The 17,710-nt window shown below is 47.7% G+C and overlaps 1 protein-coding gene across 1 annotated transcript in view; it reads left to right on the forward strand.

Moving 5' to 3' along the window:
• The window catches only part of LOC147724967 (E3 ubiquitin-protein ligase TRIM39-like), a 49,153-nt gene that overhangs the window by 23,920 nt on the left and 7,523 nt on the right, over nt 1–17,710 (forward strand). Inside the window, exon 4 of the mRNA XM_086967095.1 lies at nt 9,139–9,201. Coding sequence (XP_086823221.1) covers nt 9,139–9,201 — 63 coding nt within the window. The remainder of the gene's footprint in view (nt 1–9,138; nt 9,202–17,710) is intronic.

Raw genomic sequence — 17,710 nt, forward strand, 5'->3', positions numbered from 1 at the left:
ACTAAAATATAAAACATATTGATTTTTCAGAAAGACACACATTCCCTGGATGGTGTCATCAGTGATGTCATGAGTGATGTTACTGACCATGTCATGAGTGATGTAATATGTGACGTCATCAGCAGTGCATTGCAGGCGCGCAAGTTATAGTGAGTCCAACTAACTATAACGTGGGAATTTCAATGGTTTTATGTCAGTAAAATTTCCAGCTAACTATAACTGGTGTGAAACCTATGGTTTTTTCAGTGAATATATATATATATATATATATATATATATATATATATATATATATATATATATATATATATATATATATATATATATATATATCCACACACTTACCTCTCCAATTTAAAAACATCCAAAATAATGGTAGGATGAAAACGGTACCTGAAATTGTGGCTGTATCTGGTTATCGGCATCTCAAGTAAACTATGGTATGTAGAGTGATGTGAGCTGTCTTGTGCACTGCACTGTCTTGTACGGTGCGCTCTCTAGTGCAGTGTCCCACAAAGTGCCGTGTTTTGCTAGTGCTCTCATGCTCACTGTACTGTTGTGCACAGTGTACCCTCTAGGGCAGGGGTCCCCAAACCGGTCCTGGAGGGCCGGATCCGTGCCAGATTTTTAAAATATCTACATGTATCTCAATGGGGATATCCAAAAAATCTGGCATGGATCCTGAGGTTCCGTGACAATTGTAAGTGGTGTTTTCGACTCGCACGAATATGGTCGAGTCTGGTATCTATGAACCGCAAATGACGAGTTTAGTAAGTGTGCGCAGTTTCGCTGTGCTAACTTAAACCGTTCGTTTGTTATGTGGGTTTTTCATCTGTACCCACGGGTTCCATCTTAGATACGGCATCCATTTTGTCTCTTGCCCTCAAGTAGCCAGCGAACGGACGATGTCCGCTTCGCGACCCTGGGACTCCCAAGATATTTGCGGAAGACACATGTCCTTTGTAAGTGTCTTTATGACGAGGGGGATGATACTGTAAGGCAGATGGCCCCGCTCGAGGCTCATCTCGCCGTGCCGGTTTATTGTCTCAGCCGTGCATCTCATTAGGCACGTCCCTTTGATGCCTGTATCTCGTGTTTCCCGATACCTCCCCTTTTACACCCTTTCCGATTTCCCCACTGTCTCCGTCTTCCTCTGCACCTGTCTTTGTTCCTATTTCGATCTGTTTTACTGCCGATTGGAATGCACTAATGTTGAGAAGATGGGTTTTTACAGTTGGGAACCGCCAAATGTTTCTGCACTTATGTTCCGGACCTTATGTGTATCAAAGTGACCAAAGCGACCCCTCTGGGGGATAATGGTGGGAACTGGGTTGTAAACCTTTGTGTACCATGTTGTCCTATGGGTAAAAACTGTATAAAAGGAGCGATCCACAGAACCAATTTGAAGCAGTCTCCCCAAGTTGCACGAGTTGTACTTGTCGTGATATCTGTGTTCCCTGCAGCAAATAAACCTTGAATCTTTGACGCCGAAGGAAGTGTCCCGTGTCTCTGTCATTCGTACGCCGGAGCAGGTTACCCACGAAGGTTTCAGGTGTTGTGCCCTGGCACCGCTGGGTCTTAAAGAACCCAGTCCTTCAGTTGGCGCCCAACGTGGGGCTGCATCAGTGGTACCGGTCCAAGCCCGACGATCGTGAGGAACTTCGTGTGAAATCTCCGAGGGAAGGTGCACTCCGCTTCATCGATCCTGTTGTCGAAACAAGTGGCCCGAAGACTTTTCCCGCGAAGATTCCCGCCTCCTGACGGCTGCGACGGACTGCTGCCCTGACTGTAGACCTGTTTTGGCGCCTGGCGTAGACCTTGGTATAGCGAGACGATTGACGGGCCTTCCTGGAGACGCCATCGATCTTTGAGTTAAGTATTTGTGGGTCGCTCCCAGAGTTCTTGGTTGTTGACACTTTAGCGAGTGTTTTTGTTGTTAACGCTGTGTGAGTGTTTTTGTCGGTGACACTTTGCTAGCGTACTTTGTTGTGTTGTTTGACGACTGCAGCCGCCAAAAACCGAGGGTTTTGTTCTTTGCTGGGACTTGGTAAATCCCGTAACCCTTGAAGTTTGTGAAACTCGGCTAGTGTGCAAGATGCCTGGTCGCAGTACTTTGTTTAGTTGTTTCAGACCTTGTGGTACGGATTCCCGACTGGAGGACTCGTGTCCGATACCTCCGGTTGGAACTCCCACTTATGAACTGTATAGCAAACATGGGCTAGGCCCGATTACTTTTAATGAATACTGGATCAAATATACGAAGAAAGATGGTGACCTTCGCTGGCCACCACATGGTAGCTTCGAGGCCCCGATCTTAGATAATCTAGAGGTTAAATTGTTCGCGAAGAAGTCAAGGCCGGCCATGTTTGATGCCTTTCGGTTGTGGCGTAAGGAAGCCCGACAGAAAGAAATCAGACAGACTAAACGAAATCAGCGAGATAGTGCTGGGACCATTGTAAAGAAAGCAGAGCAGTTTCAGCATGATAAGGAGGTTAGGGAAAAGGAAGTGTTTGACAGATTACAGCGTATGACTACAGATAAATGCTATCCTACTTTGCCTACGGAGCAGGAAAAGAAGAATGAGGCAGTTGAGGATCCTTTAATGTCTTATCTTATGAAATCGCCACCTCCGTACGTACAGGGTACCACAGCCCCTGTGATTCCCCCTGTACCTGTTCCTGCACCTACTCTTCCTCCGCCTGTTCCTCAACCTGCACCCGTCCTTCCGACTGTTCCTGCTCCTTCGTCTGTTGCTATTCCTACTGCTCCTCCGCTTCCACATACTCCTGCTCACGCTACTGCTCCTGCTCTGTTAACTCCTGCTGTTGTTTCTGTTCCTACTCCTTCACTTGTTAGTCCTGTGTCCTATACTTCTCCCTCTACTCGTAGTCGTAATTCTCCTCTTGCGGCTAGCTTCTTTCATTCACTCGGACCTGTTCTTGGGTCCGCTGGTTCAGATGGTCCTCAGAGACTTAGTCAGCTTCCAGGTAATAGGGAACGTGCTTCGCTATATAACATGGCGATGGGTTGGATGACGCACCCCCTTAGAAATCCACCCCGTGTTGTACTCGACACATTTTGTCAGTTCAATATACCAACCCAGAGATTTGTGTTCGAGGAGATGTGCAAGGTCCTTCGTGATCAGATATCGGCCGACGCACCTGACGAGGTGCTGACCGCGTTGTCTGATTTACAGCTTCAGTTTTCGGCTGGACTAATAGTGGATACTAACGTTCGACGAGCCGTTGAACGGTTGCTATCTTTTCGTCCCACTCCTATACCTCAAGCCTTGTTTGTTGAGGATATTGAAAGACAGCCAGATGAGTCTGGTCAGTTTCCTATGCGTGAAGTTCCACCCGTGTTGATGCCAGGTGATGCTGCTCACGTTCCACCTATCCTGCCGTATTTTCAGAGAGTATGGATACATCTCCCATGGAAAAGATCGGAAGTGTTGCAGGTGAAGCAATCTTTGCCTGACCCACGCAAAAATCCTGCAGGGTATTACAAAGAATTATCGCAGCTCGTATATGCTACGGTAATGAATCTTGCCGATATCGATATGTTGTTCGGCAATGTTGTACCACAACCGGTATGGGCTAAGATTCGTCAGGAAAATCACGCAAACGAATTAGGTGGTGATTGGGCGGCCATTATAGCGGCGGATGGGTTGCAAGTTGGTGGTGCTAAGCCTGAACAGTTGATTGCTGCTCTCCCTCAAAGAATAATAACGTTAATGAAAACTCTTATGCCAGCTATGAGAGTAAATTGGGACAAATTGTCAGCTTGTAAGCAAAAGAAGGACGAGAGTGTTTCCGACTTCTTTACGAGGTTCGAGGAGGCATTCATCGACTATAGTGGCCAGGATATGAGCACTGAGGGTGGTCAAAGGTTGTTCGTGGATAAATTTGTTTCAAACTTGCTGCCCGATTTGAGCAATAAATTAAGGAATTCGGAAAGTGCATGGGCCGTTTCTACTTCAGCTCAGATATTGGCTACGGCACAATATTATGAGAACAGAGAGAAAGAAGAGAATGACTGCGCTGATAAAAAGACGAAAGAGCTAAAAACTGAAGTGCTGCTTCAGCAAGCGTATCCTCCACGTTCAAATCAGAATAATTCGCAACAAAATAGATCGCAGCCGCAATCGAACCGATCCCAAACTCGTAATGACTCCTCTTCCCAAAGATCCTCGTTAGGATACAATCAATGTGCTTATTGTAGACAAGAGGGTCACATTAAATTCAATTGTCCTGTTCTAAATGAAAGTAATAGTGGTAATTCATCGAGAGGAGGTCGTGGTGGTTCGCAGCAGGCACCACGTGGTAGAGGTCGTGGTGCTCAGAACGATCGCTCAGATAACTCATCGAATTCCGATAATTGTTTTGATCAACGTGGATCGTCGCAAGGACGATCTGCGCAGTACAATGTAGACGATTACTACGTCGATCAGGGAACTGACGACAGTAATTACTAGGACAGCCAAAGACAAGGAGAGGGAGTGGTATCAGTTCCGGTTGATCAGAGAGGGCCTTACGTCGCAGTTGCTACATCGGGCGTCGTTGAGCCTTTTCTGTTGGACACTGGTGCAGCGAAAAGTTCCATTAAGCATTCGAAACTCCCTGGTGCACCTTTGTCTGGCTTAACAAATGTTTCCGTTGGATTCTCTGGCGCCCCTGTTAGCAATCCAGTTTCGCGCCCTTTGCCCCTTACAATTGGGCCTCGTGAGCTCGAAGCTCCGTTGATTTTGACTACGGGTTGTGGTGAAAATCTTTTGGGCCTGGATTTGCTCAAACGTTTGTATGCGACTTTGTATTGTTCTCCTGCGGGTGTAAAGCTTACGTTAGGAGAGAGGGTTGTCTCTCCCATGTACTTGTCTCTCGACAAGCTCCCACCGGAATTGAGTTCTCTTCCTGCGTCTTTGTGGGCAACAGGTCCCAATGATGTGGGCCTACTTGATATCTCCCCATATGTTGTTCAGTTGAAATCTAATGTGCGATTGCCACGTATTCCCCAATATCGTATCTCCCTTGATGGTGAACGAGCACTGTTAGCGATCATTTATGATCTGATCGAGAAGGATGTCATTGAAGAGACTAGGGGAAACGTGTGCAACAGCCCTGTACTGCCCATTCTTAAACGTACTGATCCTTCGAAACCGCCTGTTTATCGCTTTGTTATCGATTTACGGGAGGTGAATAAAATTGTGGTTCCTCAATTCCCTGTTGTGCCTGACATCACGGCGCTACTGACTCGGATTCCAGCTTCTGCATCGTGGTTTTCGGTGATCGACTTGAAGAATGCGTTCTTCAGCATCCCGATTGCAGAGGAGAGCAGGGACCTTTTCGGTTTCTCTCTTGGTGGACGCAGCTTCCGGTTCAAACGCGCTCCTCAGGGCTACTGTGAAAGTCCATCGATTTACAGCCAAGCCTTGAAGGGTCAACTGGATGCGTTTAGGTTGCCGGTCGGTGCGGCCTTAATCCAATACGTCGACGACTTATTGGTGGCTGCTGATACTCAGGACATTTGCAAAATTACTACGGTGTCGTTGCTGCACCATCTCTGTGAGTTGAATCACAAGGTGTCCCCTTCTAAACTCCAATATTGTTGTCAAGAAGTAACCTATCTAGGTCACTTATTGTCAAAGGAGGGAAGGAGGTTGACCCCTGAGAGAATTGCAGCAATTGCGCGCATGGCTGTGCCAACAACCCAAAGAGATGTGCGTGCCTTTCTAGGTATCACGTCGTACTGCAGGCAATGGATTCCAAATTTTTCATTGCTAGCGAAACCATTAGTGGCTCTTACGTGCAAGGATGTTTCGACTCCTTTACCATGGACGGAAAAATGTCAGAAAAGTTTTTCTGAACTGCGTGATTCATTATGTTCGGCTCCTGTGTTGGGTACTCCCGACTACAGCAAGCCGTTTACATTATATGTTCACGAGAGAGAAGGTTGTGCTTTGAGTGTCTTAACGCAACCTTTTGGTGGTAAGCAACGTCCATGTGCATATTTTTCCTCGACTTTGGACCCGGTAGCTAGAGCATTGCCGAGTTGTTTACGAGCAACAGCGGCAGCCGCGGTCTCCATCCGACAATCAGCAGGATTGGTCATGGATAATATGCTTACGGTGATGGTTCCGCACGCAGTCGATACTCTTTTGAATCGGACGAAAACTCAGCACCTGACGAGTGCGAGGTTGTCTGGTTACGAGTTGACGCTGTTGGCAAGCCACATTCAAATAAAACGTTGTAATGTTCTGAACCCGGCAACTTTGTTACCAATTAGCACAGAGTCAGATGCAGTAGCAGAACATGATTGTTACTTGAGGACCGAAGAAGAAACAAAAGGTCGAGTGGACCTTAAAAACACCCCATTGGAAGATCCGGATGGTACACTATATGTGGATGGGTCATGCTTTAAGTTGCCGAATGGCGATGTGACTACTGCTTATGCTGTTGTAACGTTGAATACTGTTGTTGAAACTGCAAGATTAAATCAGAATTCTGCCCAAGCTGCAGAGCTGATTGCTCTTACTAGAGCGTGTGTGTTAGCGAAAGGGAAACGTGTGAATGTGTTTACCGACAGCCAATATGCATTTGGCGTCGCACATAGTTTTGGACGATTGTGGAGAGAGAGAGGTTTCTTGACGTCGCATGGTACGAAGATTCAGCATGGCCAGCTTGTGAATGATCTTTTGGATGCATTGACGTTACCTAAACAAGTAGCGATTGTTAAATGTAGTGCGCATCGTAAGGTGACGGATGATGTTGGTCGTGGTAATGCGTTTGCGGATGAGACTGCTAAGGAGACTGCCCGGAACCTTAGCACTCGAATGTATGTGACGAGTTCGGTTAGGTGGTCTACAGAATCGAGCATGTGTGAGGACACTATCGAGAGTGTGAAAGCAATTCAGAATGAGGCCACCGACACTGAAAAGACGAAGTGGAAAGAAAGTACGGGAAAGTTGGATGCGAATGGTTGTTGGATTGATTTGTCTGATCAGAAGAGATGGATGTTACCGGATGCGTATGTGCTGGCCGTTGTGACAATGGCGCATGGGTTGGCACATATTAGCACGAAAGGTATTTGTAAATTGTTGTCTCCTGTATGGAAGAATGATGGTATCACGAAATGTGCTGAACGCTTGGTTAAGAATTGTATGGTGTGCATGATGTACAATCCTGGCAAAGGAACCCCAACTCCTCCTGGCAGTTTTGCTCCCCCTTCATGCCCCTTTGAGGTGATTCAATTGGACTTCATCCATATGGAGAGATGCAATAACCTGAAATACGTTTTAGTCGTGGTTTGCGCATTCTCCCGATGGATCGAGGCTTATCCTCTCAAAGACAATACTGCTTTGTCTACTGCGAAAATCCTGCTGAAGGAATATTTTCCTCGGTATGGAATGCCTAGAGTCGTGTGGTCAGATAACGGAAGTGAGTTTGTGGGTAGTGTGATGAAGAGTGTGTGTAAGGGCCTTGGAATTAATCAGAAATTCCACAGCGCCAATCATCCCCAGTCAGCTGGTTTGGTTGAAGGGTATAACGGCACCCTTAAACTAAAGTTAGCGAAGATTCAGGCTACGACTGGTCTTTCGTGGCCTGACGCTTTACCCTTAGCATTACTGTCAACTAGGGCGACTGTACACTCCCGAGTAGGGCTTAGTCCCTATGAAATAGTGTTCGGTCGTCCTGCGAATGTGTGGGGGGTTCCTAGGCCAGGTATTTTTCGTGATCTTGAGTACCCAATGTTGATCGATTATCTTCATGACTTGACTGCTAAACTGAGGTTAATTCACCAACAGGTTCACAAAGCATTGCCGACGCAGACGGAGGGTCCAGGCCACCAGCTCCAGCCCGGAGATTGGGTGGTGACGCGGAACTTTTCGCGCAAGAACAACTTGGACCCGAGGTTTACCGGACCCTATCAGGTCCTCCTTGCCACGAGAACTGCAGTTCGTCTTGAGGGGCGGAAGAATTGGGTGCACGCCACCCACACAAAGAAAATCCCCATTCCGTTGCCAGCAGACTCGTGGGTGAGGAAAGGCATTGCATCAACTGAAACCGAAGGATTGCCGGCGTTTGTACCTTTTAGCGACGCACAACCTGTCGGAGAATCCTCAGTGCAGCAGAGAGACACTGTTGAACGATTGTCAGAGAAGGACTCAAGACCAGAACATTCAGCTGATCGACAGGACGCTGTCCCTTCAACGGATCCTTTGTTCGACGAACAGACACGTCCTGGGAAAACCCGATACTTTTTGCGATCTAGCACCAGAGACTAATAAAAGATCCTGTTTTGTCTTTTGATAATTGCATTATCCCGTTTTCCACGATCAGTTTGAACATTCGTACCACTGTAATTATTTTGTACATATTCATTGAGCTTCGTTCCTTACACTTTTTGCTTCCACAGCTGAGAGATGTTGTTTTTGCATACATATATATTGTGCATTAAAGGCCGTAGGGCCGCGCGCGTACTTCCTTCTGGATAGTAGGTCTTGACGCTAGGTTAAAGGCCGTCGGTTCCTGGGAACTCCTAGGGATTGACTATTGCTACACAGAACGAAGTGCGTCAAGAAACGTTGCGGACGGTCGTAGGGAATGGCATTCTCGAAGCTGAATGATTTGGAAGGAGCTCAGGCTCATAGATTCAAGCTGCAGCAACTCAGTCGCACCAAATGCTTTATATTCCAACTATTTGTATTGTTTTTGACTGCTTCTGCATTATTGGCGGGTGGGGTGTATTACACGATGTCTTACTTCTTACCTTCTGCTACACCTACTCCTACTCCTGACCCTAAACTTACCTCCACTGTTTCTCCTCATTCCTTTCATATGTTACCCGAACACGAACAGGCTAGACGTGTAGAATTCCGCAACAATTCCTTTATTCAGCTCCTTCATCAGCATCAGTTAGTGGTTAACACTACTAATTGTTGGGTGTGTGGGTTGATGCCACATACTACGGATAAGGGAATTCCATATCTGGTGTTACCGTATAGTTCCCAAGGGTCTGCTCGAGCATTTCAGACAATGTTTCGAAGCGCACTGGGTTTCCACCCCATTCGAGAACCACGTTCTCCCTACTCTGGTCCTACCTCGTATCAAAAACCTTTGTCGATAGCAATAGAGGATTTAGATAGCGATATCTATGATCCCTCGCTTATTCCCGAAGAAGAGGTACAAGCCTATAGGGTCCTAAGTAGAGGCGAATATAGTGTGTTCACCAGTGAAAAGCAGCTTAAAAGCTCACCTCCGATATGGGTCGTACCCCACATTGGTAATTTTTGTCTCATGGGTCGTGGCCGAAAATCGCAAGCCCGACTTGGAGCAAGTGCTTGCACTGAAAATTACATTCTGCCGATGTTCTCGTCCCCTGTGTTTCTGGCTGCCAAGGGTACATACTTTATCTGTCATGATCGTGCATACGCATGGTTGCCCGCTGACTTCATGGGCTCATGCTTCATTGCAAATTTGTTGCCTCCGACGTTCACTGCAGATGCCGATTATCATAAGACTAGAGTTGAGCGAGGCGTAATTAGCGAAGAGGATACTGCCGGTCAAGAGGCAGGAGACTTTTTCAAGGGTTTCCTCCCGTTTTGGGGACCTATGGTTAATAGTAGGAACCTGAGACAGTTGACTCGAGTGGTAGAATCGACAGCTAATATTACTGCCAGTGCCCTTGGTAATATCACCACTGAACTTCAGGCGGATAGACTTATGACGTTACAAAACCGTATGGTTTTAGATGTCATCTTAGCAGATCGAGGTGGGGTATGTAAGGTGATCCATTCGAGCTGCTGCATTTTCATTCCAGATAACGCTCCAACTGTCTATCAAGCCATCTCGAGGTTGCATAAGATCTCCGAATCCATACACGTGGATGTAGGGGATTGGACGCTACTTGGATGGTTTTGGGGCCTGATGTCGACTTGGGGTTGGAAGATTCTGATGATCATCGGAGTCGTTGTGGTGTTCCTGTTCACGTGTTGCCTTTGTGTGCAGTGTGGTCCTGCCTTATGTGGCCTCTGTGCTACAACGTGTATGAGACAGCCACCTGTTACCAAGGGGACTCGGTTGGACAGAGCTATGCTACAGCAACATCTCGATGGTCTGATGAATATCGAATATGATTCCGACTAGTGCTTGCCTACATGAGGGCAAAAGGAGCGTCTGAGGTTCCGTGACAATTGTAAGTGGTGTTTTCGACTCGCACGAATATGGTCGAGTCTGGTATCTATGAACCGCAAATGACGAGTTTAGTAAGTGTGCGCAGTTTCGCTGTGCTAACTTAAACCGTTCGTTTGTTATGTGGGTTTTTCATCTGTACCCACGGGTTCCATCTTAGATACGGCATCCATTTTGTCTCTTGCCCTCAAGTAGCCAGCGAACGGACGCTGTCCGCTTCGCGACCCTGGGACTCCCAAGATATTTGCGGAAGACACATGTCCTTTGTAAGTGTCTTTATGACGAGGGGGATGATACTGTAAGGCAGATGGCCCCGCTCGAGGCTCATCTCGCCGTGCCGGTTTATTGTCTCAGCCGTGCATCTCATTAGGCACGTCCCTTTGATGCCTGTATCTCGTGTTTCCCGATACCTCCCCTTTTACACCCTTTCCGATTTCCCCACTGTCTCCGTCTTCCTCTGCACCTGTCTTTGTTCCTATTTCGATCTGTTTTACTGCCGATTGGAATGCACTAATGTTGAGAAGATGGGTTTTTACAGTTGGGAACCGCCAAATGTTTCTGCACTTATGTTCCGGACCTTATGTGTATCAAAGTGACCAAAGCGACCCCTCTGGGGGATAATGGTGGGAACTGGGTTGTAAACCTTTGTGTACCATGTTGTCCTATGGGTAAAAACTGTATAAAAGGAGCGATCCACAGAACCAATTTGAAGCCGTCTCCCCAAGTTGCACGAGTTGTACTTGTCGTGATATCTGTGTTCCCTGCAGCAAATAAACCTTGAATCTTTGACGCCGAAGGAAGTGTCCTGTGTCTCTGTCATTCGTACGCCGGAGCAGGTTACCCACGAAGGTTTCAGGTGTTGTGCCCTGGCACCGCTGGGTCTTAAAGAACCCAGTCCTTCAATCCGGCCCTCCAGGGCCGGTTGGAGACCCCTGCTCTAGGGCAGTGTGCCATACAGTGCACAGTTCTTGTTAATGCTGTCTTGTGCACGGTACAGTCTTGTACAGTGCTCCACACTGCACAGTGCTCTTGCTAGTTGTGCTGTCCTGTACAGTGTGCCCTCTGGGGCAGGGTGATGTCTACTGCAGCGTACCTTTCAACAGAGTGTGACACCTTGTACAGTGCACTGCTTAGTACAGATTTCTGTCTAATACAATGTATCCACTAGTGCAGTGAGCTGTCGAGTGCAGTCGGCTTTTTAATATAGTATACCGTCTATTACCGTGTGTCATCCGGTGCAGTGAGCTCCCTAGCACTGTGTACTGTCTAGTGCAGCACTGTGGTCAGTGTAGTATAGTGTACTGGGTAGTGCAGTGTGGTCTCTAGAGCAAGGCGTCATCTAATACAGTGTGACACAGTGTGCTGTCTGGTGCAGTGTTTTGTGAAATAGTGTATTGTATCTTGTGTTGTGCTCTCCTGTGCTGTATGCTGCCTAGAACTATGTACTGTCTAGTCCAGTGTATTTTCTTGTGCAGTGTGCTAATGTAGTGTTAGTTCTAGTGCAGTGTATAGTGTATTGTGTAGCACTTTGGGCTGCCTATTGCAGTGAGCGATCTCATGCAGTGTGCTAATTTGTGCAGTGCACTGTCTGTTACATTGCACTATTTTAGGGTTCATTTGAATGGATTGTATGTCTAGTATAGTATGCTTAATGGTGCAGTGTGCATCGAGGACTGTGTGCGCTCTGTAGCACCGTAATGCCCAGTGCAGCATACCAGATACTGCAGTGTGCTGCCTATCATTGTGTGTTGTCTAGAGCAGTGTGTAGCTTTGCACAGTGTCCCCTCCACTAAATTATAAAACAATGTGCTGTCGTTTTGCACAGGGTGCTTTCTGTATTGTTACGAGATATTGTGCAGCTTAACATCAGGTACAGTGGTCTTTTGTGGTGTGCTGTCTAGAGCTGTGCACCATCTAATGGAGTGTGCTGTCTAGTGCAGTGTGTGTTGCCCTGCACAGTGTATTACTGAGTATCATCTGGTGCAAAGAGTGGCCTAGAGCAGTGTGCAGTGTAGTACTGTGAGTATCTATCACAGTGTGTAGTACAGGGGTCTCTCAAGCACAGTGCTCTGTCTAGGACAGTGGGGTGTACTCTAGCACAGTTTACTCTCTTCAGAGTGCTCTGTAGTACAGCAAGCTGTCTAGTGTAGTCTACCGTCTAGGACAGTGGGTGCTTTAGAGCCCTGTGCTGTCTTCAGTGTGCTCTCTAGTATATTGTGCTGTCTAGTGCAGTGCTCCATCTAGTACAGTGTCCTCTTGGTGCTGTGGATGTGCTAGTGCAGTATTTAGCACAGTGGCCTGCCTAGCCGTGTTCTGGTCAGTTATCTTTTTAGTGCAGTCCATGATCTGGTGCAGTATTTTGTCTGGTGCAGTGTGTGCTGCCTACAGAGTGTTCTCCAGCTCAATTATCATTTTCAGTGCAGTCCACGATCTAATGCTGTCTCACCTAGGACAGTGGGTGCTGTAGCGCAGTGTTAAGTACTGTGGGCTCTTAAGCACTCGCAGCGTTGTACTCTGTACTGCAGTGTACTGACAAGTTCCTGTTTTGGCTTGGCCCCACCCAACTAATGTTCCATATCTAGCGCCTCGTGGGTGCGCTGCTCCTTCTACAACAGAACTGTGTATAAAGCACATCTCTGCTCCTCCAGATAGGCGCCGTCTAGTGCAGTGTTCAGTGCAGTGCACGCCTTCCCGATAGGTGGTGTCCAGCACAGTGTACTGTACAGAGCGCTCCTTACCGATAAGTACTTTTTAGTGCTGTGTACACTCCACATGAGTATGCTTCTTTCAGATTAGGTGGTGTTGAGGGCTTTTCAGTGTATCCTTCTAGGTAGGTGCTGCTAGTGCAGTACAGTACAGTGCACTCCTTGCATGCAGTGTGAGGTACATTGTGGTTCTTTGTGATAGGTCCTGTGTAGCGCAGTGTACAGTGCACAGTGCTCTTTCCAGGTAGGTCAATGTAATGCAGTATATTGTTCAGTACCGTGCTTCTAGATAGATGCTGTTTAGTTCAGTTTACAGTGCACTGCAATGTGCTCCTTCCGGATTGGTTCTGCTAATGTAGAGTAGTACAGTACATTACAGTGCGCTCCTTCCAGGTAGGTGTGTTGTAGTGCATTATATTGTACAGTACATTGTACTCCTTCCAGATACGTGTGGTGTAGTGCAGTGTATTGTATAGTACAATCCCTTCTTCCTGGTAGGTGTGGTGTATTGCAGTGAATTTTAGAGTACAGTGCACTCCTTCCAGGTAGGTGTGGTGTAGTGCAGTGTATTGTACAGTAAAGAGCGCTCCTTCCAGGTAGGTGTGGTGTAGTGCAGTGTATTGTACAGTGCAGTGTGCTCCTTCCAGGTAGGTGTGGTGTAGTGTAGTGTATTGTACAGTGCAATGCGCTCCTTCCAGGTAGGTGTGTGTAGGAGAGTAGGGTCTGCTATCCTATGGTCAGCCCAATTTTTTGCTTTTTGCTTCACTGGTTTTCGACTTACTGAGGCTGTGGGCCTGCTAATCAGACCCCCAGCCTGCTGTTCTCTCTCTAAATTCGTAATACATGTGCTATAGGTACATACCACAATTGGAAATGGACTCCTTGTCAGCCCCTGTACCATGCACCATAGGTGCTCAGGGCATAGGTGCCACCAAGGCCTACCAGGGGCTGCAGCATATCTTTTGCCACCCCTGACTGGTTCTTAAATTGACACAACTGGCTGATCACTCAGCTGGGGCAAGTTAGTGTAATCACCCCTTGCTTAGATATAGTATACCTATATATAAACCTATATCTGGACACATATAAACCTGAGAGTCACTCCTATGGAAGGCCTTATCAATCCTGGAGGCAGAGTGCGTGGTTTAATGTGAGCTGGAGCTCTAGCATGAGCTGAGCCTGTCTCCAGCTGTGGCGAACAACTCCCTAAGCTGGTTCCGGGATAATGCCATACCATATACTATTAAGTGCCTTATAATCCTCGCGGTTATATAGCAGCTTTGTTTTGGCTTTATCAAAACATGTAGTGTAAGGTGTCATACGAATTGGAATACTACCCCCTCGCCAGTTCTGGCGACGGGGGTAGCATTCCACCCCTCTTGAGGGAGAAGACATGTTACTTTACTGAAACGCGGTTGATTTTAAAAGAGCCTTAGATCCACAAAATGGATGCCTCTGCCACAGACAGGGGTCTGGCCTCCTGCTGCTGACCGAAACTCAGCAAATGGTGGCCTGGACAAAGGGTTTCCTGTCGCAGGGCGGTGTTACACCACCCCAGACAGGAGATAGTGGATTGTAGCAGGGAGGTTTGAAAGAAACCAGACACTGCCTGGGGAGCACATGGCTGCCCCTTGCAGGATCCGGCCAAACCGGTTCTGGGGAACACCAGCCCCGGTACCAGCATGGCCTGGATCAAAGGAAAGGGGTGTATCCACCCCCTTCCTGGGTCCCACCCATAGGAGGGGACCTAGCAGGTAATCCAGCCCACCAGATTCGAATAAGAGTGGGAGGAGTGCCAATGCAACTCAGATTATCCTGACGAAACATAAGAAACGAAACTCTGGACCCTTCGACATCCTACTCAACGTAGAAGACTGAAGAATCTCCCTTGTGGTCAAGGAGTGACCACCCTGTGCAAACAGGCACCATGCAGCACCTTGACCCTTGCTTTGTTGCAGTTCCCGCCGGAACTCGAGCGACAGAGATCAACGAGATTAAGCTTGCCTGCCTTCATCCAGCCCCATTCACAGTCCCTGCAGAGCTGAGACCCGTGGAGGCGACCGGAAGCGTGGGGCACGCCATCTTGAAAAGGCCACGAGACGCTGACTGTGCAGCCCACGAGTGATCCTCGAAGCTGTACACCGGAGTCTGAGAAGCCCCAACCCTGAGCTACTCTTGCTCCGAAGCTCACCCCTCCACACTCGACGAGTGCTGCGTGGGGCCCTTCTGCTTGTGTTGGCTCGACGCGTTGGCCCGGTCACTTGCCAGCTGGCTTGTGGCCCCTGTGCTGACGAAAACCTTAAATCGACCTGCTTTTCTGGTTGCTCCAGATTTGCACCAGCTCCTGTGAAAAGGAGCACCCGCTCTGACCCTCCTGGTCCGAGTGAGAAGCAATCTCCCAGTTCCGCGTGGATTGCTTTTGCCAAGTGTTGTTTGCTCCAATCCTGAAGCCGACAGCGCCAACTACGAGCCTGCGTGGGACAGATCGTGACCTGCTCCTGGACGTCGCAGATGCCCCAGAGCCCACGTGACAGCGGAGAGAAGCTCCTCGACAACCATCTGATTGCGCCCGACATTGCCTGGTTCCGTCCTGGTTCCACCCTGGTCACTGTTGAGTGACCCAGACTCTGTCCCCTCTGCTTTCAGATACTTCTCGACTTCGATCCACCCTTGGATCACACCGGACACTTCTGCTTCCCATCGCCTGCAGCATCTTCAGCTCCAAGCACCAAGAGCCTGCGTGTCAAAACCCGACGCCACTTCGACCCTGTGCACCCACTTCCTGTGGGTGAGGTAACATTGCAACGCCGGTGTCCCTACACTGGTACACACCTCTAGGGTCTGTGTCTTAAGTTTTGTTCCTCTAGGTTCAGCGAAAGTATTTTTAAACTCTACTTGTGTAACTTTTACGCACCATTGACATTACATTAGTGCAAGCCGCACTTTACGTGCTGCACCCGAATCCCGCGGGCTTTTCCCGACTTCAGCATTGCTAGTCCCGACTGCTCCCAGCGATTCCCTAGGCCCTAGGCCTAACCACTGTTCGATTGGTATCTCTTATACCACTTTCTTAATATATGGTTTGAGTGGCCACCCGCCCTCATCCATAATTGTGCAACTTTGTATGTTATACTGTGCTTTTGATTTAACGCTTGTGCCCCTTTGCTCATAAAGAGTACTGGGGATTATTTTAGAAATAAACACATATATTTTTATAATATATACTTGTGTAGTGTCCTTTCATTTGATATTACAGGATTGTATGTGGTAAAACAGCTCGCTTAACACGACCTCTTAAGTTAAGCCTTTAAAGCTGCTTAGTCCATGCTACCCCTAGGATAGCTTGTCTAACAAGGTTGACTTACAACCAGACACCATAAGGGATTGTTTGGACTGATACAAGGTGGTTCCAGAATTGGAAACATCATATATCAGGCCAACTTCTCACATTGGTGCGCAGCGGTGCGGATTTGAGCTTGCTGTTATTTTACCATTGTAATCTTTTATCAAATTGAAAGATCGCATCAAGTACCTTAGGTACATATAAATCAAAAGCTTAGCATATTAAGTCCTACTGAACTTAGTAGTTGTAGATTAAAGGGATTAGCACACCCTGACTACAACTCACTAGCAAGGTACAGTAGGAAAACACTTAGTGTAGGTAAGTGCATCACTTACACCTCACTAGCAGTCATGTCTGACGCAGGTGGAGCTCCCAGCACTGTCCCTGCGGTAGTTGACCCCACCAAGGCAACTTCCAGCTATGACAAACTTAGCCACAAAGACTTGAGTGCCTTGTGCATTGCAAGGGGGCTAAAAAGGGGCAGACACCCCACCATTCCTATCCTGATAGCCATCCTAGAACAGGATGACTTAGCTGTTTCTAAGGCAGCTTCCTTAGATGTAGGAAATGGAATAAACCACCCTGAAGATAAGATCACTCCAGAAGAAGAAGAAGAAGAAGAGGAGGAAGAGGGCTCAGAGATAGAGGAGCCTGAGAATCAGGATCAACAGGGTAACCAGGCTGTAGTTGCCAGGCTTAACCAGGCCAACTTAGACCTACATGGGATGGGAGAGGGCCAGCACCTCCCCTCACCATACAACATAATCCTCCCAGGCAACAGAAGGATGAGATCTCATTCAGGGGACTCTCATGTTTCTAGTGTCTCAAGAGGATCTCAAAGGGGAATGACTCCCCCCCCCCCCAGAGGAAAGAGCATAGGGCCAGGATGAGGGCTGTCCAAATACAAATAGAGAGGGAAGAGGTAGCCTTGGCTCAAGCTAAACTTGCTTTAGGAAGAGAACAAAAGTTGTGTGGCTTAGATGCCACTGGTGGCAGCAAAATTCCTAAAGACAGGAGCTATGATAATAGAAACCTGACAAAAATGATGCCCCCCTACAAGGAATGGGATGACATCCACAAATGGATGACTTCTATTGAAAGAGCCTGCATGGTACAGCAGGTTCCTCAGGATCAGTGGGCTGCAATATTATGGTACTCCTTTTCTGAGAAAGGGAGGGATAGGCTCCTCACAGTTAGACCTGAGGATGCCAAAAACTACTCTGTCCGGAAGAGTGCTCTTATTGAAGGGTTTGGCCTAATCACTGAGCAATACAGGTTGTTGTTCAGAGACACCCAAAAAGCACAGACTCAGGACTGGACTGATTTTGTTGATTGTGCCACTAAGGCTTTGGAGGGTTGGCTGCAGGGAAGTAAAGTCTCAGACTATACAGGATTGTACAATCTTATAATGAGAGAACAGATCCTTAATAACTGTCAGAACCAGCTGTTGCATCAGTACCTTGTTGACTCTGATC

Source organism: Lissotriton vulgaris, chromosome 4_1, assembly GCF_964263255.1.
Source record: "Lissotriton vulgaris chromosome 4_1, aLisVul1.2, whole genome shotgun sequence".
NCBI lineage: Eukaryota > Metazoa > Chordata > Amphibia > Caudata > Salamandridae > Lissotriton > Lissotriton vulgaris.